The sequence below is a fragment of the Ambystoma mexicanum genome, chromosome 11 (assembly GCF_040938575.1).
Source record: "Ambystoma mexicanum isolate Mex_15411 chromosome 11, UKY_AmexF1_1, whole genome shotgun sequence".
Lineage (NCBI taxonomy): Eukaryota > Metazoa > Chordata > Amphibia > Caudata > Ambystomatidae > Ambystoma > Ambystoma mexicanum.
Window position 1 is genome coordinate 191,698,919 of NC_090934.1, and position 22,017 is coordinate 191,720,935.

A 22,017-nucleotide genomic window follows, 5' to 3' on the forward strand; every position below is an offset into this window, starting at 1 on the left:
TTGGTATGTTAATGAGTCCCCCGCTTTTCTTTTTTGGACCTGACCCCTGGGGCGTGTCTTCCGTAGCCTTAATGTAAAAGGGTGGGAGGCTTGGGATCAGGCGGTCTATTTGTTTGTTTCTGGGTACGCCATGGGGATTAAAGCTAAAACCTTGATGGCAAACTAGGTGTGATCTGCAAGGGAGCAGGGGACCTGTGAGAGAGGCTGTAGATCATGTACTATACACTGTATAAAGGGGAAGGGAAGACGAGGAAGGCCTGGAGTAGCAAGAAGTAGAGACTCGGCTGCAAGGCATTAGGGGATCAACTGAGAAGAGTCAACCCCAGCCATATGTGCTGTACTTGATTCTAAATAGAAGGGAAGCTTGCATTCTTAATGCGTGAGCTGTACCTGCTGTCTGTAAGGAAACCAGGCAAGGCTGCTGCATGTGCTTTATCAATTATTCGCATATGATAAAAGCTTGTTATGCAACTTTCACCCCGGTGCTGGTCTGTCACTGCCGCTGCCCGTGCAACTGTCACCCCGGTGCTGCTCTGTCACTGCTGCCCGTGCTCAACAAGTTCTGTTCCTATGAGGGAAGCTTACACTAATGCTTCCTATGCTGTACCTGATCTTTTCCTACTAGGGAAATAGCGCTGCTGATGTCCATGCTGTACCTGTTCTGTTCCTACAGTGGACGCTTGTACTAATACCTCCCATGATTCCCCTGTTCTCTTGCTACAAGGGAAGATTGCACTCCTGCTGTCCCTGTTCTATTCCTACAGGGGAAGCTTGTACTAATGTGATCCATGCTTTCCCTGTTCTCTTGCTACAAGGGAAGGTTGCACTGCTGCTGCCCATGCTGTGCCTGTTCGGTTCCTACAAGGAAAGGTTGCACTGCTGCTGTCCATGCTATTATACCTGCTCTGTTCCTACGGGGAAGCATGTACTAATGCGTCCCATGCTTCCCCTGTTCTGTTCCTATGTGGGAAGGTTGCACTGCCGCTGTCCCTGTTCTGTTCCTACAGGGGAAGCTTGTACTAATGTGATCCATGCTTTCCCTGTTCTCTTGCTACAAGGGAAGGTTGCACTGCTGCTGCCCATGCTGTACCTATTCTGTTACTATGAGGGAAGCTGACACTAATGCTGTCCATGCTGTGCCTCTTCTGTTCCTACAGGGAAGCTTGTACTAATGTGACCCATGCTTCCCCTGTTCTGTTCCTATGAGGGAACGTTGCACTGCTGCTGTCCATGATGTACTTGTTCTGTTACTCCCCCACCACAACTTCCCCGGGGAAGCTTGCACTAATGTGTCCCATGCTTCCCCTGTTCTGATCCTATGAGGGAACGCTGCACTGCTGCTGTCCATGCTGTACTTGTTCTGTTCCCATGGGGAACCATGTACTAATGTGTCCCATGCTTTCCCTGTTCTGTTCCTATGAGGGAACGTTGCACTGCTGCTGTCCATGCTGCACTTGTTCAGTTCCCATGGGGAAGCATGTACTAAAGTGTCCCATGCTTCCCCTGTTCTCTTCCTATGAGGGAAGGTTGCACTTCTGCTGTCCATGCTATACATATTCTGTTACTATGAGGGAAGCTGAAACTAATGCTGCCCATGCTGTGCCTGTTCGGTTCCTACAAGAAAAGGTTGCACTGCTGCTGTCCATGCTATTATACCTGCTCTGTTCCTACGGGGAAGCATGTACTAATGCGCCCCATGCTTCCCCTGTTCTGTTCCTATGAGGGAAGGTTGCACTGCTGCTGACTATGCTGTACCTATTCTGTTCCTACGGGGAAGCATGTACGAATGCGTCTCATGCTTCCCCTGGTATGTTGCTATCAGGGAAGGTTGCACTTCTGCTGTCCATGCTGTACTTGTTCTGTTACCCCCCGGGACGCTTGCAATTAATGTGCCCCATGCTTCCCCTGTTCTGTTCCTATGAGGGAAGGTTGCACTGCTGCTGTCCATGCTATATCTGTTCTGTTCCTATGAGGGAAGCTGACACTAATGCTGTCCATGCCGTACCTGTTGTGTTCCTACAAGGGAAGGCTGCACCACTGCCGTCCATGCTGTACCTGCTCTGTTCCTATGAGGAAGCTTGCAACTAATGTGCCCCATGCATCCCCTGTCCTGTTACTACGAGGGAAGCTGACACCAATCCTGCCCATGCTGTGCCTGTTCGGTTCCTACAAGGAAACGTTGCACTGCTGCTGTCCATGCTATTATACCTGCTCTGTTCCTATGGGGAAGCATGTACTAATGCGTCCCTCGCTACCCCTGTTCTGTTCCTATGTGGGAAGGTTGCACTGCTGCTGTCTATGCTGTACCTATTCTGTTCCTACGGGGAAGCATGTACGAATGCGCCTCATGCTTCCCCTGGTATGTTGCTATCAGGGAAGGCTGCACTGCTGCTGTCCATGCTGTAATGTGCCCCATGCATCCCCTGTCCTGTTACTATGAGGGAAGCTGACACTAATGCTGCCCATGCTGTACCTGTTCTGTTCTGACAAGGGAAGGTTGCACTGCTGCTGTCCATGCTGTACTTGTTCTGTTACCCCCCGGGACGCTTGCAATTAATTTGCCCCATGCTTCCCCTGTTCTGTTCCTACAAGGGAAGGCTGCACCACTGCCGTCCATGCTGTATCTGCTCTTTTCCTATGAGGAAGCTGGCAACTAATGTGCCCCATGCATCCCCTGTCCTGTTACTATGAGGGAAGCTGACACTAATGCTGCCCATGCTGTACCTGTTCTGTTCCGACAAGGGAAGGTTGCACTGTTGATGTCCATGCTGTACTTGTTCTGTTCCTATGGGAAAGCATGCACTAATGTGTCCCATGCTTCCACTGTTCTGTTCCTATGAGGGACGGTTGCACTACTGCTGTCTATGCTGTACCTGTACTGTTCCTACCGAGAAGCATGTACTAATGCGTTTCCTGCTTCCCGTGCTATGTTGCTATGAGGGAAGGTTGCACTGCTGCTGTCCATTCTGTACTTGTTCTGTTCCCCATCCCCCGGGACGCTTGCAATTTATGTGTACCATGCTTCCCCTGTTCTGTTCCTATGAGGGAAGGTTACACTGCTGCTGTCCATGCTGTGCATGTTCAGTTACTATGAGGGAAGCTGACACCAATGCTGCCCATGCTGTGCCTGTTCTGCTCCTATGAGGGAAATGTTGCACTGCTGCTGCCCATGCTGTACCTGTTCTGTTTCTATGAGGGAAGCTTGTACTAATGCGTCCCATGTTTCCCCTGTCCTGTTGCTATGAGGGATGGTTGCACTGCTGCTGTCCATGCTGTACTTGTTCTGTTACTCCCCCACCCCCACTTCCCCGGGGAAGCTTGCACTAATGTGTCCCATGCTTCCCCTGTTCTGATCCTATGAGCGAAGGTTGCACGGCTGCTGTCCCTGCAATACTTGTTCTGTTACCCCCCAACCCCCACTCCCCTAGGGACACTTGCACTAATGCGTCCCATGCTTCCCCTGTTCTGCTCCTATGAGGGAAGGTTGCACTGCTGCTGTCCATGCTGTATCTGCTCTTTTCCTATGAGGAAGCTGGCAACTAATGTGCCCCATGCACCCCCTGTCCTGTTACTATGAGGGAAGCTGACACTAATGCTGCCCATGCTGTACCTGTTCTGTTCCGACAAGGGAAGGTTGCACTGTTGATGTCCATGCTGTACTTGTTCTGTTCCTATGGGAAAGCATGCACTAATGTGTCCCATGCTTCCACTGTTCTGTTCCTATGAGGGACGGTTGCACTACTGCTGTCTATGCTGTACCTGTACTGTTCCTACCGAGAAGCATGTACTAATGCGTTTCCTGCTTCCCGTGCTATGTTGCTATGAGGGAAGGTTGCACTGCTGCTGTCCATTCTGTACTTGTTCTGTTCCCCATCCCCCGGGGACGCTTGCAATTTATGTGTACCATGCTTCCCCTGTTCTGTTCCTATGAGGGAAGGTTACACTGCTGCTGTCCATGCTGTGCATGTTCAGTTACTATGAGGGAAGCTGACACCAATGATGCCCATGCTGTGCCTGTTCTGCTCCTATGAGGGAATGTTGCACTGCTGCCTCCCATGCTGTACCTGTTCTGTTTCTATGAGGGAAGCTTGTACTAATGCGTCCCATGTTTCCCCTGTTCTGTTGCTATGAGGGATGGTTGCACTGCTGCTGTCCATGCTGTACTTGTTCTGTTACTCCCCCACCCCCATTTCCCGGGGAAGCTTGCACTAATGTGTCCCATGCTTCCCCTGTTCTGATCCTATGAGCGAAGGTTGCACGGCTGCTGTCCCTGCAATACTTGTTCTGTTACCCCCCAACCCCCACTCCCCTAGGGACACTTGCACTAATGCGTCCCATGCTTCCCCTGTTCTGCTCCTATGAGGGAAGGTTGCACTGCTGCTGTCCATGCTGTACTTGTTCTGTTACTCCCCACCCCCACTTCCCCGGGGAAGCTTGCACTAATGCGTCCCATGCTTCCCCTGTTCTGCTCCTATGAGGGAAGGTTGCACTGCTGCTGTCCATGTTATACCTGTTCTGTTACTATGAGGGAAAATGATACTAATGCTGCCCATGCTGTGCCTGTTCTGCTCCTATGAGGGAATGTTGCACTGCTGCCGGCCATGCTAGCCTTGTTCTGTTACTCCCCCACCCCCACTCCCCCGGGGAAGCCTGCACTCATGTGTCCCATGCTTCCCCTGTTCTGCTCCTATGAGGGAAGGTTGCACTGCTGCTGGCCATGCTGTCCTTGTTCTGTTCCTATGGGTAAACATACACTAATGTGTCCCATGCTTCCCCTGTTCTGTTCCTATGAGGGAAGGTTGCACTGCTGCTGGCCATGCTGTCCCTGTTCTGTTACTCCCCCACCCCCGGGGAAGCTAAGCTTCCCCTGTTCTGCTCCTATGAGGGAAGGTTGCACTGCTGCTGTCCATGTTATACCTGTTCTGTTACTATGAGGGAAAATGATACTAATGCTGCCCATGCTGTGCCTGTTCTGCTCCTATGAGGGAATGTTGCACTGCTGCCGGCCATGCTAGCCTTGTTCTGTTACTCCCCCACCCCCACTCTCCCGGGGAAGCCTGCACTCATGTGTCCCATGCTTCCCCTGTTCTGTTCCTATGAGGGAAGGTTGCACTGCTGCTGGCCATGCTGTCCCTGTTCTGTTACTCCCCCACCCCCGGTGAAGCTAAGCTTCACCTGTTCTGCTCCTATGCAGGAAGGTTGCACGGCTGCTGTGCCTGCTATACTTGTTCTGTTACTCCCCCACCCCACTCCCCCGGGGAAGCTTGCACTAATGCTGCCCATGCTTCCCCTGTTCTGCTCCTATGAGGGAAGGTTGCACTGATGCTGTCCATGCTGTACCTGTTCTCTTCCTATGAGGGAAGCTTGTACTTATGCGTCCCATGCTTCCCCTGTTCTGTTACTATGAAGGAAGCTGACACTAATGCTTCCCATACTGTATCTGTTCCGTTCCTACAGGGGAAGGTTGCACTTCTGATGCCCATGCTGTACTTGTCATGTTCCCATAAGGGGATCGTTCCCAGCTGTTGTTGAACTCTAACAATTTTGTGTGTGAGGCTTGCCCACTCTTCTGACCTAGGTTGCACCTGTTGTGTGTGCAAAATGCTTGCCTTTCCTCACGTATTGTTTTATGGGAAGGAGGCTTGCACTGCTATTGATGTCCATCTGATTTGGTGTGATAGAAACATGCACTGCCGCTGCTGTTCTGTCCAGTATCTGCTCTGTGAGTATGGGGAGCTTGAAATGTTTCTGCCGTTTCTGTTACCACTCTGTGTGTTTGGAAAGCTTGCCGCTGCTGCTGCCTGCTCTGTTACCACTCTGTGTGTTTGGAAAGCTTGCTGCTGCTGCCTGCTCTGTTACCACTCTGTGTGTTTGGAAAGCTTGCACTGCTGCTGCCTGTCCTGTAACCTCTCTGTGCCTTTGAGAAGCGTACACTGCAGCTGCCTGTTCTGCATCTGTGCTGTGCCTTTCAGAAGCTTGTGCTGCTGCTACCTGCTCCGTTACCACTGTGTCTTTGGAAAGCTTGCACTGCTGATGCCTGTTCTGCATGTGTGCTGTGCCTTTTCAAAGCTTGCACTGCTGCTACCTGCTCCGTTACCACTGTGTCTTTGGAAAGCTTGCACTGCTGATGCCTGTTCTGCATCTGTGCTGTGCCTTTTGGAAGCTTGTGCTGCTGCTGCCTGCTATGTTACCACTGTGTGTTTGGAAAGCTTTAGCTGCTGCTGCCTGCTCTGTTACCACTCTGCGTGTGGTTTGAAAGCTTGCACTGCTGCTGTCCTGTAACTTCTCTGTATCTCTAAGAAGCACAGACTGTTGCTGCCTGTTCTGCAACTGTGCCCTTCCTTTTGGAAGATTGCACTGCTGCTGCCTGTTCTGCATTTGTGCTGTGCCTTTTGCAAGCTTGCACTGCTGCTGTGTGTTGTGTACTTGTACCGTGTTGCCTCTGAGAAGCTTGCACTGCTTCTTTCTGTTCTAGATCTGCACTGTGTCTTTGAGAAGCTTGCACTGCTGCTGGCTGGTCTGCATCTTCACGGTGCATTTGGAAAACTTGCACTGCCTGCTCTGTTGCTTCTGTTTGTTTGGAAAGCTTGCACTGCTGATGCCTGCCCTGTAACTTCTCTGTGCCTTTGAGAAGCGTACACTGCTGCTGCCTGATCTGCATCTGTGCTGTGCCTTTTGGAAGCTTGCACTGCTGCGTGTTGGTTGTGTACTTGTTCCGTGTCTGCCGCTGAGAAGCTTGCACTGCTTCTTTCTATTCTGGATCTGCGCTGTGCCTTTGAGACGCTTGCACTGCCTGGTCTGTTACCACTTTGTGTTTGTAAAGCTTGCACTGCTGCTGCCTGTCCTGTATCTGTTCTGTGTCTTTTGGAAGCCTGCTCTGTTACCACTGTGTGTTTGGAAAGCTTGCACTGCTGCTGTCCTGTAACTTCCCTTTGCCTCTAAGAAGCGCACACTGTTGCTGCCTGTTCTACATCTGTGCCGTGCCTTTTGGAAGCTTGTACTGCTGCTGTTTGTTCTGTACTTGTTCCGTGTTAGCCTCTGAGAAGCTTGCACTGCTTCTTTCTGTTCTCGATCTGCGCTGTGCCTTTGTGAAGCTTGCACTGCTGCTGCCTGTTCTGCATCTCTGCTGTGCCTTTTGCAAGCTTGCACTGCTGCTGCTTGTTCTGTACTTGTACCGTGTTGCCTCTGAGAAGGTTGCACTGCTGCTGGCTGGTCTGCATCTTCACAGTGCATTTGGAAAGCTTGCACTGCCTGCTCTGTTACTACTGTGTGTTTGGAAAGCTTGCACTGCTGCTGTCCTATAACTTCCCTGTGATTCTAAGAAGCACACACTGTTGCTGCCTGTTCTGCATCTCTGCTGTGCCTTTTGCAAGCTTGCGCTGCTGCTTGTTCTGTACTTGTACCGTATTGCCTCTGAGAAGGTTGCACTGCTGCTGGCTGGTCTGCATCTTCACAGTGCATTTGGAAAGCTTGCACTGCCTGCTCTGTTACTACTGTGTGTTTGGAAAGCTTGCACTGCTGCTGTCCTGTAACTTCCCTGTGACTCTAAGAAGCACACACTGTTGCTGCCTGTTCTGCATCTATGCTGTGCCTTTTGCAAGCTTGCGCTGCTGCTGCCTGTTCTGTACTTGTTCTGTGTCTGCCTCTGAGAAGCTTGCACTGCTTCTTTCTGTTCTATATTTGTGCTTTGCCTTTGAGAACGTGCACTGCTGCTTCCTGATCTGCATCTTCATGGTGCATTTGGAAAGCTTGCACTACTGCTGCCTGGGCCAGCATGTTCTGTGTGTTACATATCATATAAGGGAAAGGTATACTGCTGACGCTTATAATGTACCTTTTCCATGTGTGAGTGGAGCTTGCCAAGCAGATGGCCTACTGTATGTGCTCAATGATTGCACCTCTGCTGCCTGTGACAGGCATGTTTGTGTGGGTCTGTGAAAGTACCACTCCTTTTCCTTGTGTCGTACACTGCCATGTGCGTGTGTGAAACTTGCACTACTGCTGCTTGTACCATGCCTATTTGCGTGAGTGAAATGTACGCGTGTGTGTGTGTGTGTGTGTGCGTGTGCGTGTACGTGTGTGTGTGTGTGTGTACATAAACCCATCTAGAGGGCCCTATCAAGAAATGGATACACCTTATGTGGGTGTTGAAAATCATAACACAGAAAAGGGGATATGTTGAATAATTACAATACTAAGGCTCACGCATTAATTCTCGAAGAACTCAACTTTCCTTAATTTTCAAATCTTCTGAGGCAACATTCTATATACCACCTAAAAAGGTAGCAGGCGCTCCTCTCCAGAAAGAACATGGCATGATAACCTGTTCTGAGATGAGAGTTTGCAGCACACGCTTTTTGCGCACTGTACCTTTCACAGATGGGAAATATCCATTTGCATATCAGTCTTTGTCCCACCCACATGGGCAGTCCAGCACCGAAATGCTATGGCAATTCCTCTCTGAACAAGAGTACCACAGCAACCCCATACACGTGTTTCAGCCTTGTTGGGCATCATCAGTGAGGTGAAGCTGCACCTCTCTGAGCCCAGTGAGCAGGGAGTCCAAGTCTGGTTGCCCCCAGGTAACTTAGGGTGACCAACCCCAAGTTCCTTACAAATATGTCAAACAAAGGTAGCAGGCGCTCCTCTCCAGAAAGCACATGGCATGATAACCTGTTCTGAGATGAGAGTTTGCAGCACACACTTTTTGCTCACTGTACCTTTCACAGATGGGAAATGTCCATTTGTATATCAGTCTTTGTCCCACCCACATGGGCAGTCCAGCACCGGAATGCTATGGCAATTCCTCTTCATCGTCAGTGAGGTGAAGCTGCGCCTCTCTGAGCACAGTGAGCGGGACAAAGACTGATATGCAAATGGATATTTCCCATCTGTGAAAGGTACAGTGAGCAAAAAGTGTGTGCTGCAAACTCTCATCTCAGAACAGGTTATCATGCCATGTTCTTTCTGGAGAGGAGCGCCTGCTACCTTTTTTTGAAATATTTGCAAGGGACTTGGGGTTGCCTGAAAAAGCAGATATAGTCTAAATATATAGTCTAAAGCACATAAGCATATTCAGTCTTAAACTTTACATTTCATTTTTTTTTAAACACCTGTCATGGGTGTCCAGTTTGTTAGAGACAGCATCCCCCCATGCAAGAATCAGAGAGGGAAGCCAGCTCAAAGACTCGATCCACATATCAGCCCAGAAGGGGGGACATTCAGCTCTAATAGGCCACCAAGAAGGATATCACCCCTCTATGTCTTACCCGTGCCCCCCGCCACCCGCAAAGGAAACTGGCAACAAGCGTGTCAGGCCACAGGTCACATTCGTCAAGGACATTGATCAAAACATGATTTTTTCAGCAAAATAAATTACAATAAATAATCAAACATTACCATAATAGAAACAACAATTCTTACAACTTTCATGTGATTGGGCCTGCATCCATCACACCTGCTGTGAAACATCACATTCAATTATTTCATGACATCTTCCGTGCCATTTGGTGTGACGAGTCCAAGCTCATGGGCCCCGAATCCTTTCACCTCAGACCTATCACCTTCACGACCTCATACCCCTTTGAATCTTGCTTGCTCTGTCTTTAATGGTCATTCCCTCCGTGTAATTGGGCGCCCTGATGCCCACGGGCTACCGGCGCGGTATGAATAAATAAATAAAAAAATTAAAATAAAATAAAATAAATACCAGAATATCAGTGGAGAGTGAGTGGCGCCTGTACGCATACAAATCGCCAGGGACCCTCGTGCTACCCATCCAGGGGACACGTTTCCACAGCAGAAGATGACAGTGACAGTGAAGATTTATTTAACTCAGACCATCCTGAAATCACCCCCCAGAGAAGGAATATAACTTGTTTATTTGGACTCCCTACCCCCACCATTGCCTTAATGTCCTGCATACATAGGTGTATCACACTGGGATAAATGCACCGTGTCCCTGTGAAAACATGGTGCATGATTCTAAGGTTTCCATTACACTGAATGGCAAATGTACAATGCATATATATTAGGATAAACCTAAAGATAAGAATGGTTAAAATACAAACAAACTAACAAACAAAAGTGGCTTGTGGGCCACAAGGCCATGCGAAGGCTTTTTCTGGGCTGGTGCTCCATAACCCAGAGTTAATTTTTGTCATTTCACTGTTCATCTTCCCAATCAATACATTCAGAGCCTTTGTCTTCTCTTGGTTCACTTATAAATACTCAATGAGAGTCTTAGAATAAGCCTTTTTCAGCCAACCAGTTACATGTGGCTGCACCAGCCAGTAGCTATCCAGAGAAGTTCCTCTCCAGCTCAAAGCCACTTAGCAATGCATTGTGGGTCTGAACAGAATGCATTCGGAGGATAATTGCATACCCACAATGCATTGTTCAGTGGCTCTGAATGAGGGGGGATTAACAGGGATAGCTACTGGGTGGCTCTATGGCGTGTGTGGCTTTCACTTTTTGGAAGTCAAAGAATAGCATTGATGGAAGAGGTGAGGAACTTGAAGAATGGGGGTGTTACAAGAGGTGATACATTGGGAAAGGATGCAGGCAGTAAGCAACATAGGAACCAACAGGCTATTTCGAGCTACACTGCTGATACAGGGAAATTGGGAAAATTGGTGTGGTTGTCACTAGAGGATAAATCATCAATTGCTAGGATGGAAGTCACTCTGATGAACCTCAAGAAGAAGAAGAAGAAGTAAGGAGCAACTTGCTTCCTCCGCTGTCTTTCCAAAGTGACCATCAAATCCAGGGCAGGCCCATCTTGCTGGAGATGCCCTTGTTCATCGCCACGCTCCCTCTGCACGCGAGGAACCGGGCTGGTGAAGGTCACCAGATTCTGCTGCTGCTCCCAGCTGCAGATTGGAAAAATGATACTCTGCTGCAGCCCCCTCCTTGCTGCCTCCTCAGTTATTCTTGGAGGAGTGGCTGAGAATCAGATCTTCCAGCACGATGGGATCCAAAGAGCGATCTGGTTCAAGTGGGGCCCCAACAGCAAAAATATGTGAGGCATAGAAAGGGGAAACTCTGCTTTTTGTTGCAGCACCTGATGATAAACATTATGTTTCCCACCCTCATTGGCCCATGACAGTCTTTCAAAATAGGCTGTTATTTCTGATGGAGGCTCCTCAATGTATGCCTCTGCAGCTTTAGCTGCCACCCAGAACCAAAGCCCAAGGGCCACATTTCTGGCAGCGGCTCTAGAAACGTGTCACCAAGAGGGTAGGCCCACGCTGGCAAACCCTTTGACATTCAAAGGATGGGAACAGTGTGGGAGGATCTCCCACCCGCACAATGGCACTGCTCCTTGGATTGGGGACACTTTTTAAATGTTGCACCAGAAGTCAATTAGCACCGGGATAGCTGTAGTACACAAATCTTGGCAGAGGCCACACACACCATGGCTCTGTGGTCCCGTTTTCTGGTTCAAGCGCAGATCTCTCAAGAGTCTGCTGGACCCCGAGTGGTCTTGAAGCGCACTTGGCATAGGGTACCCAAAGAGGACATTATAGCTAACAATCAAGTTGAATGTAATGCTACCCATTTGGTGGACTTCACCTTTCTCGCACAGACTTTCATCTCAGTTGCCGATCTCTTGGCTTCACCCAAATTGCGCAGGGCATCATGCCATTCCCTCCGAACCCTGGTTTAACGACCAGTTGAGATCTCTTTGTTTGGAAAAACATCAAAAGGAACACAAGTGGCGGTCCTCCTACTCTCTGGAAGACTGTGCTTCATTCAAGAGTAGCTTGAATAGTTACCACCAGGCAATCGCTTTTTTGTAGACATAAGGTGGAATGTGCGCCTAACCAGCCTAAGGAGATTTTCTCTGTGGTGCGGTCCCTCTCGTCTAGAATGGACACACCTGCTGGCATAATTCCCACTCAGGCATTATGTGATTCTCCGTCTGACTTTTTTATTTAAAAGGTCAGTTATAACCACAACCTGAGTGTTTCAACGGGGCAGCGTACCGATACCTTCTATTTATTAGTCCCGCCAGAGGTGCAGATGAAATCCTGGTCTGTCATTCCATCTTTCTCACCTGATGACATTATAAGTGCAACTAAGCGTCATAAATCAGCCTCTCCCTCGGATGCTAGTCCCTTGAGGATTCTCCAGGATATTATGCCTTAAATTGCGTTCTGGGCGTCCCAGACAATTAATTTATCATGTTCATCTGGCCTTATATCTGCAGAGCTAAAGCTGTCTCGTATCGTCCCCCTTCTGAAAAAACCTTCTCTTGACCCTAGTGTGCCTGCTAACTTCTGCCCCCTTGCTCTCCTTCCCTCCTTCCTCGATAAAACTCTTGGAATCTCTGGTCGCTCCTGTACTCTCCTCCTTTCTTGAAAACTCTAAATCTCTACATCCCTTCCAGTCAGTATTTCAGCCTGGTCGAGGCATGGTGTGTCCCTGTCTCCGTTTTGGATGACCTGATGTGACTGGTTGACCAGGAGTGGTTCTGGGCTTAGGTGCACTGATTCTTTTAGACCTATCAGCAGCTTTGATACAGTGGATCAGCGTGCTGCTGCACCACCTCTTCCTGGTTGGTCTTTCTGTGCAGGTCCTCTCCTGGTCCTCCTCCTTCCTGATGGATAGAACACAGACTCTTGCTCTTTACTGTCACAAACTAGTTCACTTTCTTGTGGTGTCATGCAGGACTCTGCCTTGTCTCCTGCTCTTTTTAACATTTACATCCAGCCTCTCTTACTGCTCATCCTCTCCCACGGCTTCACCCTGCTACTCTTATGCTGATGACACACAAATCATGGTCTGGTTTGATCTGGCGCAGCCGGACACAGCGTTTTAGCTTTGAGGCTGCGTGGTGGCAGTGGGTAGCTGGATGAGCAGCAATTGGCTCAAGTTGAATGGAAACAAGATGGAGGTGTTGATGGTGGATCCCCCCTCTGTTACCCATTCAGGTTCCCCTTCTCCTTCTTCGTTCTGGCCGCCTGCTTGTTTACCTGTGGAACTTGGCCCTTGCCCCTCACCTGTTGCTCAGATGAAGAATCTTGGATTAATGTTCTCTAATTCTGTGTCTGCCCCAGCCCAGGTTAGTTATATCTCAAAATGAGCTTTCACCAACTAAGGGTCCTGCAGCAGGTTCTGCCTTACCTTCCGTCTCATCTTTGCACCCTAGTAGTCTCCTCCCTTATATTGAGTCGCTTAGACTATTGCAATTCCCTCTATCTGGCTCAACCTCTCTACATTCTGCACAGTCAACAGCTATTGCAAAATCTTGCAGCCTGTGATGCTACAGGAACTCCCTATGGCTCACGTATGTCTCCTGTACTCTGGGCACTCCATTGGTTGCTGGTTCAAAAACGGATTACTTTCAAATCTCGTTGCGTAGTCCACTGGGTCTACTAGGGGCTGGGCCCGGAGTATGTACAGGAGATGTTTCAACCGTATGTGCCTAGCCGCTCCCTCTGCTCATCTGATGCCTGCTTTCTGGTGGTTCCCCGATACCGATTTACACGGATGGGTGGCTGCTTGTTTTCCATTGAAGCGGCCAAAATATGGATTTCTCTTTCCCTTTGAGCTATGGAAGACCAATGAAAACTCACCTCTTTTAGGCTGCCCTAATCTGGTTTATCCCTCGGGCGCGATGATACCCTCAGCGAACGAGCGCTTTATAAAAACATGTGACATAACATCTTTTGAGATATCTAGGGTTGTACTTTCTAGGTCTATAATGTGCAGATAATAAATAATCTGTCAATCATATAGTATGTTCTGCCAAAGTGCTTTAAATATGCCGTCATTATTACCCAACCGAAATTGGCACTCATTTGATTGACATGAGAAGGGTGAATTGTTGGGTCATCCTATTGAAAGGTTCCTCTCAGCTTCTGTGCTGCTGCCTTCTGGGGCCTACACGTCAGGCACGGCAACGGTCTGCAAGAGGGCCTTCCCATAGTCCACACGTATCCATGGAAAGGCATGATCCAGCAAATGCCCTCACATAATTGAACCCTGATCCAGATTGGGGCCACACGCATTCAGGTTGATGCCAATTAGCAGACCAAGCATAGCTAGAAGCAGCCGCTCTTCGTTAGTTATTGGTGCCCCGCACTACCTTTCAGCCAATCACAGTGAGAAATCTGAACCTGCAATTATCAGTAATCTCTTCTATGCGTACGACGTCCATTCATAGCCAGAATGTTTTTCAATGAGGGGGTGGAGGTGACTATGGGTATATAAGGGGTTGGTAGTTGGAAATATGGATTAAATTATAGGGACATCGGGCTATAAGGCAATAGGCCAATGCCTGAAGTGCGGGCCTTACATGCTAGTGTGGGGCAGATTTTATTGGGTCATAATTGGCTCCTGTTTTGGCCAATGTGGGCAAATTTACTGAGTTTATCAATATACAGCTAGCAGTGTTGAGCAGTGCTACTAAAAGGCGCAATTTGCAACACATTTTACCAAACATGCCCAACCCCTCCTCACCCGGTATTGCTCAGTCTGTCACACACAAGGAACGAGTTGCAATGTGCAACTGTGGGCCACGAGTGCAGTGACGCCGCGACACATGTTATGCCCCATTCCTACCTCAAGCCCATCTAACCGAGACTAGGCCCGCTGTTCCGAAATAATTCGGATTTCATGCCAGAAGACTGGGGGTGTTCTCCGTTTTTGCTGCACTTTTGCACAGCTCTGAAAAAATACACTTTGTAATTGTCATTTGGCACAGATCTGTGTTGACATGCCTGGAGGCTTGGACGTATTCATTAAAAACTATACATTTAAAAAAATCAACAAATCCCACAGCGTCCATGTATAGACGTAATTATGAGGCTCACAGACACTAATGGAAGTCTTGCAGGATTAACGACCCACTCCTAAAAGAGGCACATTCAACTGAGTCCAGGGTAATAAGATGCTGTACCTGCTTCTCCCAGGAGGGCGGCCAACAGGAGTGTTCGTAGGGGGGTCATCTCGGGAGGTCTTTCTTAGAGGTCCAGACAGACGCGCGCGGTGAATAGAGATGAAGTGACAGCGCCAATCACCTGATGAGCTTTTATGGGCTAAGAGAGGGAGCCGTGCAGGAGGCGTGCTGAGAGAGGGTGGGGGTCAGGCAGCCTGCGCTGGGTGTAGAACTGGAGACTAACAGAGTGTAGACCAGCAGGGGGTGGGGAGAGACAGGGAGGGGCCTGCTGACAGAGGGGAAGGGGTGACTGGGGCCCCAGGGGGGTCGCGAGGAGTGCCAGTGACGGGAGAGGTGGGTGATGCCTACTTGACTACATATCTCTCGTTTTACAATGCAGGGCGGGAGGAGGAGTGTGTGACATTTTTATGCAATGCTCGCATATTTTACTGTTGACAGTTTTTTAACAGTGTAATTAAAGCATCCTAAGACTTCGCCATCTCCGTCACCGTGGGCCCATCCCTTCCCGCTCGCGCACGCCCGGGCTGGCATTTCCCACACCCACCCTGTGACTGCAGCCCTGAACAGAAGCATCGGGGGAGTGGGGGGCCTAGGGGTCTGCTCTCCGATCCCTGCAAAGACTCTCAGCACTACCACTGTAAAAGGCAAATCACCACATCCAGGGTGTGAGCCACGCGCAGTGTTCTCGATGCAGTGCCCTCCATAGTCTCCAATGCGGTGGACGTGCACCACATCGCTGTGTCTGTAGTAAGACTCCTTCCATGCCATGTGTGCAGTCAGGTAACTGGTGTGCTCACGCTGAAAAACGAAACCTGCAGATGTGTGTTACACGCAGTAGTGTCAGGGTGACCGGAAGTCCCAGTTTTGTGAGGGCAGTCCCAGCTTTTCACAACGTATCCCACTGTTGGACAAGCTTTGGGCTGACTGCACTAAATACCCAGACTCGTTGTTAGTGAAAAAGGTTGCTTTGATGTGTCAGGATGTGGCTTACAAAAACACACTAACCTTGCTCTCTGGCCTTACAGACTAACAGATCAATTAACAATCGCCAAAAATAAATAAATAAACAATTAAAATTCATCACTTCCTGTCCCTTGCTGCCTCCTCTTCCCCGCAATTCCTCTCAACCTTCATTCCCGCTTTCTGCCATCTTCTTCCCGAGGCCACGCCTCTTCTTCAATACCTCTTCCCCCTCTTTGTACCCCCGGGGTAGCCTGTTCGTGCAAACATCACTACCCACCCTCCTTACCGTGATAATAATCCTTCAGCTTCAACCAACCATTATTTAACCAACCGTGTCCCTGGCCCTAGAATAACCCTCCCCAGAGGTGTTCTTCCTGCCCCACCCCCCCATAACCTACCTATTTAACTCTTGTTTAATTGTTCCTTCTCCTTCCTTCCCTTTCTGTTTTTTTTTTAAACATTCACCACCAACAACCTTGCTCCTAGTAGACATAAAATCCCAAACTGAGAGAACCGTTCTTTATTTCCTCTTCTTTTGTAATTCAACCTACTTCCTTTCCTCCAACACTACCCCTTCACGTTGCTCGCCATGCCAACATTGCTTTTTTCTGCTCTTGCAACTCTTCACAAACCCATCATATCCAGCTAACCCCTTCCGTAAATTATAACTAAAACTCCCTCCAACTGCCATGGACACCGTACTTCTCTACATAATCCTAATAGCCCTCCAGCTCTTAATCCCCACCATCAAAACATTCTCTTGGGAGAAAACACTATATCCAACTGCTCTAATACCCCTACATTAACAGACCCCCTGCAAACATTGACCGGTCCCTTATAATCATCTTCAGAACACCACCTCCTGCCGCATCTGTGAAAGAAAAGACAAATTAAGCACCACATGTAATTGAACTCAATCCACTTTACTGCACTCCTCTACTCCTCCTCTATCATACCTAAAACCTGCCACTGTAAACCTCATATTACCTTCACCCCCAATGATTCCTTGTACTTCAGAACCCTTCTCCTCCTCCTTGCTCACTATATCCCCTTTCTGGCAAATATTTCACCCCCTGTAGCGTTTCCCGTGCTGCTCATAATCTCACAACCCAACCCTTTCCCACTTTTCCTGGTGTCCAATTCTCCCACCTGACCAGATACCAAAACCTGTTCTTATTCTTAACGTGTCTGCCCCATGTACTGTTTCCTAAACAGGCCACCTCTGTCCTTCCTTCCCCAGCAGCCAAATTACTTCCTTTCCCTGCTTGTTTATTGAGTTTATTAATTAATTATATATGAATCCAGCACCCACTACAGCAGTACCAGGGGCCCTGTGTGGAGCAAGTCCGCCTGATGGAAATGCAGCAACATTGAACATAGCTGCAACTGCCATGACTTCTACTGCACCCAGCTACCCACAGCCTGCAAGCACCATCTGCAAAACAAGTATCCATGATGAAATGTGAAATACTATCGAAAGGCGAGATTCAAACAGTAAGGAAGGGGGAGGGAAAGTGGTGTAAAGATGGCTGCCACCCTGGCACTCATGCCTTTGCCTCCTAAGCTACCTGCCTTCATCATCCTGTGTGATTGACCCTTGCATCCTACAAGTGGACCAATGGAGGCAAGCCGGCAGGCGAAGCCACCCCCTCCAAAAGCCCACTCACAAAGCTGCTTCCTGTCAGGCCCTTTCAGGCCAAGGAAGACTTGAACCCTCTGCTAAAACTTGTTCCAGCCCATCCATTATCCAGCAATGCACAGGAGGTAAGGCCCAACAAATGCTATACTACTGATTGCCTGCTTATTCTGATTTCACACCAGTGCACTACGTGTCTATGCTAGAGGACAGCTCCAGCTGTCTGTCTCAGGAGGATAGCTCAGGGGCAACATGCTCGCCTTGGAAGCAAGACGACACGGAGCACCACAGGTTCGATCCCCGGGTCCCCGCTTAGAAACCTCTGGGTATTAAGCATGTTATAAATAACCTATCATATCATAGAGAATGGCCAGGCCATGGCCACCAAAATCCTACCCCTATAATCGAGAAGCCAGACTCACAGGGTGATGCAAAAAGCTAACTTCTGTCCGCACGGCTGATATTGTCCATCTCCACTCACAAAACATTTACCCACAATTCGCACACCGTCCGCATCATGTAAACGGCTACATGCCGCCACAAACTCCACTAACAGCTAAGGAGTCTTCGTCCCCTTCAGTGCACGATCCGCCATCGCAGCGCCGAACCCACAGCAAAATAGTCTGATTACTGTTGGAAGACAGGCACAGTTGTCCCGTGCTGCCTTCAGCCAATGTCAATATCGGCTTACAGTCAAGGTTGCCCAATAAGAACCTCTTCTTTGGCAGGCTACCAACCCGCGGCTCACCTGGTTACCAGCACAAGTGTGCAGCCCATTGGTGGCACCTTCCACGTTCGCTCTCAGCCCGTCTCGCTGTCGCCTGCCAACCTGTGCCTCCTCGCAAGTGCCCCAAAGCTTGCGCATGAACCCACAGCTGCATGGAGCAACAGTGGCTGTACATCCATGGTCAAACAACTCTCCAGCGGCCATCTCCTCTGCCCGACCCCTTCCCAGTGTATATGGATGCCCAAACAATCGGTCAGCAGCAGATCCTACCCACAATTCAGAGCGGCACTGCTCTGCGAGTCAACGCCTCCTCAACCTGAAATGTCCGTTAACTCTTTCCTCTCTGCTACAAACGCATGTTCCATTCCAAGAAACCACGCTACTCATTCTATGACTGGCGCTCATTTGCAAACATCAGTGAATGACATTGAAGACTGGTTTGCTTCTTTTTCTTCTATCCATGCCACATCAGCAATCAGCATGATAGATAAAGATGACAAGCCAATTGAACCCTTTGATAAAACTATCAGGGAATGCGAAAAGGGCACTGAGAGCTGCAATTCGCAGGGCGAAATTATTTTTTGTCAATCACTTGATTTGTATCATTCCATCTGCAGGTCTCTGAAAAATAAGTACAGAGCCTGGATTAATTCCAGAATGGCTTTAGGAAAGGATACTCAATGATACAAAATATTACTATCTTGGACATGCTTCTTGCGAAGACCATAAAAATTGGTAATCCTCCTTTGTGTGCCCTCTTTGTTAACTTTCGAGCCGCCTTCAATTTAGTTCGGAGAGAAAAGTTATAGGCTAAATTAGAACATCTGGGCTGCCCTAATGAACTTCTATATTATTTAAAACTACTTCATCAGGACAATATTGTTGCATTTAGGCTGGATTGTCAGGGGAACATGACTGCACCATGACTGCACCAATCTCACAGAACAGAGGACTTATGATCTCCCTGTTATTATATCTGCCAAACACAATTGACCCCTGCTATCGGAACCGCCCATTGTCCAGTATTGGCCTACGCGGATGATCTTATAATCATGGATCACACATTTAGTGGGCTCCAAAAATCAGCTAAAATCTTATGGGATTATGCAGAGAGTAATGGCCTGATTATTAATCTGGAAAAAACCCAGTTAATGGTATTCTCTGGCAGAAAGATCGCTTGTCCCCGACTTATAGTCTGCGAAACCAAAATCAAATACACACAACAATACAGGTATTTAGGCGTAAAGGTTGACGTCAAGGGGGAATATTATTCATGTATTCAATCAAGCAAAATTAGGGCTGCCCAAATAACATATTTGATAAGTCAATTTGCGACTAAGAACTGTGGATGCACTCTTTGTGGATTCCACCAACTTTATACACAGGTCTTAGTTCCCATGATAGTCTATGATCTTGAGGCACTCCTATCTATTGATCTGAATTGGCTGCAAGTGGTAGAGGGTACATTCTGGCGGGGTATATTAGGACTTCCACCATCCACACCGATGGCGATCATTAGACTTGAGGTGGGTCTATCTTCCTAAAATCTATAGTTCTGAAAAAGAGAGCAGAAAGGTAAGGATGAGCAACAATCCCGAGAATCTCCTTCTGAGATCTATTTATCAGGAAATCTCTAAGGAAACCACCATATTATTATCTCAAAGACAAAATGGAAAATTTCCAGAGGGAGATATGCTGGACCACCGGTTGCAGGGGCTTCAGTTATCCTGTAAAAATCGCCTTGTCAAAAAAGTTTGCTCTCGGGGATTGACTTGAAAATTACAAACATCTTGGTAAATTTCGAAAATATCAATGCATACATTATATACTATATTCATTTAAACACATGCAGAGCTATCTGAACCTTTGCCCTTCAAATAAGTTAAGAAGATTCATCTAATTATTGAGAATTGATAATTTACCTATCTTGACAAATAGAAGTGCAAATAGACATCAGTCCCTGTTGGAAAGATTTTGCTGCATTTGTAAAAATGAAATGATAAGAGAAACTGCAAAACACATACTGACAGAATGTGTTAGTATGATAGATATGTACCATATAAGTTATGGAAATCATGTACATGACTTGGAGTCTATTAGAGTACCCATGTTTTTGTCATGCTGTATTACCTCCCAAAGCATTAAGGTACTAATTTCTATGTTTAATGTCTGGCGCAAAATTTAAAATATATTGGGTGTTTCCATCTAAAATCAGTTGACAACTCTGATTATCTGCAAATTAACGCAGAAAGCGCCAATACTTACTGAATAACAGGTCAGTTTAGGATGTAAATATGGTTCTAAAGCTTTGTTTATAACTTATTTTAATAAATGCAGTTTTGATGAAGCAATGTTAGAGGCGAGATGTGCTAACTCTGTAGGCAAACTGTACTTTGATGAATGCTAAAATAACCCATAGAGAAGTGGAAATTATGTCATTATTTTTGTATTGTAATTATTCTTTTTTTTATGACTTTACTTGGTGGTATCTTGATTAGATAGTATGTAGGAATGAGATGTTTTTTTTTAATTGTATATTTAATTACGAGCATGTATTTTATACATTCTTTCTTTATTGCTGCTTTTTCTCTGTTAATATACAATGTAATCATGTGTGAAGTTGATATCGTGAACTGTATCATATTAATACATTTAAAATTAATGTTCCCAAGCTCCTCTGAGCGTGACAAAGAAAATACCATTTCGCCTCACTCAAATCTGCTATTCGATAGAAAAAACGTTGCTGCATCCAAATCCGCTGACTTGTCCACAACTTGCCCTATGCATTCCAAGGTTTCAACCTATCTGACTATGCCTATTCCCGATACAACGGCTGCCAGCCCTGAATTGATCTTGCCTAGCCCTCATTGCATGATGCCTGACCCTGAACTATTAATGTCTAGCCCTGAACTCACCATGCCCAGCAAAGAATTGATTATACCTAGCCTAGAACGCACTATGCCTAGCCCAAAATGATTATGCCTAGCCCTGATTTGAGTATGCCGAGCCCAAAATTGATTATGCCTAGTCCTGACTTGAGTATGCCCAGTCCAAAATTGATTATGCCCAACCCAGAATTGATTATGCTTAGCCCAGAATTGATTATGCCTAGCCCTGATTTGAGTATGTCAAGCCCAGAAGTCACTCTGCCTAGCCCAGAATTGAGTATGCCTAGCCCAGAATTGATCATGCCTAGCCCAGAACTCACTATGCCTAGCCCAGAATTGATTATGTCTAGCCCTGATTTGAGTATGCCCAGCCCAAAATTGATTATGACTAACCTGGAATTGATTATGCCTAGCCTAGAATTGATTATGCCTAGCACTGATTTGAGTATGCACAGCTCAGAATTGATTATGCATAGCCCAGAATTGATTATGCCTAGTCCTGATTTGAGTATGCCCAGCCCATAACTCATTGTGTCTAAGCCAGAATTGATTATGCCTAGCCCAGAATTGATTATGTCTAGCCCAGAAGTCAATATGCCTAGCCCAGTATTGATTGCCTAGCCCAGAATTGATTATGCCTTGCCCAGATTGGAGTATGCCCAGCCTAGAATGTGTTATGCCTAGCCCAGAATTGATTATGCCTACCCCAGAATTGATTTTGCCTAGCCCATAATTGATTATGCCTAGCCCTGATTTGAGGATGTCTAGCCCAGAACTCACTATGCCTAGCCCAGAATTGATTATGTCTAGCCCAGAACTCACTATGCCTACCCCAGTATTGATTATGCCTAACCCAGAATTGATTATGCCTAGCCTGGATTGGAGTATGCCCAGCCCA

General features: G+C 47.6%; 1 protein-coding gene across 4 annotated transcripts in view; it reads right to left on the minus strand.

Annotated features, from left to right (window-relative positions):
• LOC138503214 (pancreatic secretory granule membrane major glycoprotein GP2-like) overlaps window positions 1-15,259 on the minus strand; it is a 233,365-nt gene extending 218,106 nt beyond the window's left edge. For 2 of the 4 annotated variants that reach the window (XM_069622802.1, XM_069622801.1), the window contains exon 1: window positions 14,906-15,118. In XM_069622802.1, coding sequence (XP_069478903.1) covers window positions 14,906-14,954 — 49 coding nt within the window. In that variant the 5' untranslated portion in view covers window positions 14,955-15,118. Of the gene's footprint in view, window positions 1-14,905 lie in introns of all 4 variants that reach the window. The other 2 variants (XM_069622799.1, XM_069622800.1) reach the window with 2 other exon arrangements.
• Between the last annotated feature and the right edge of the window lie 6,758 nt (window positions 15,260-22,017).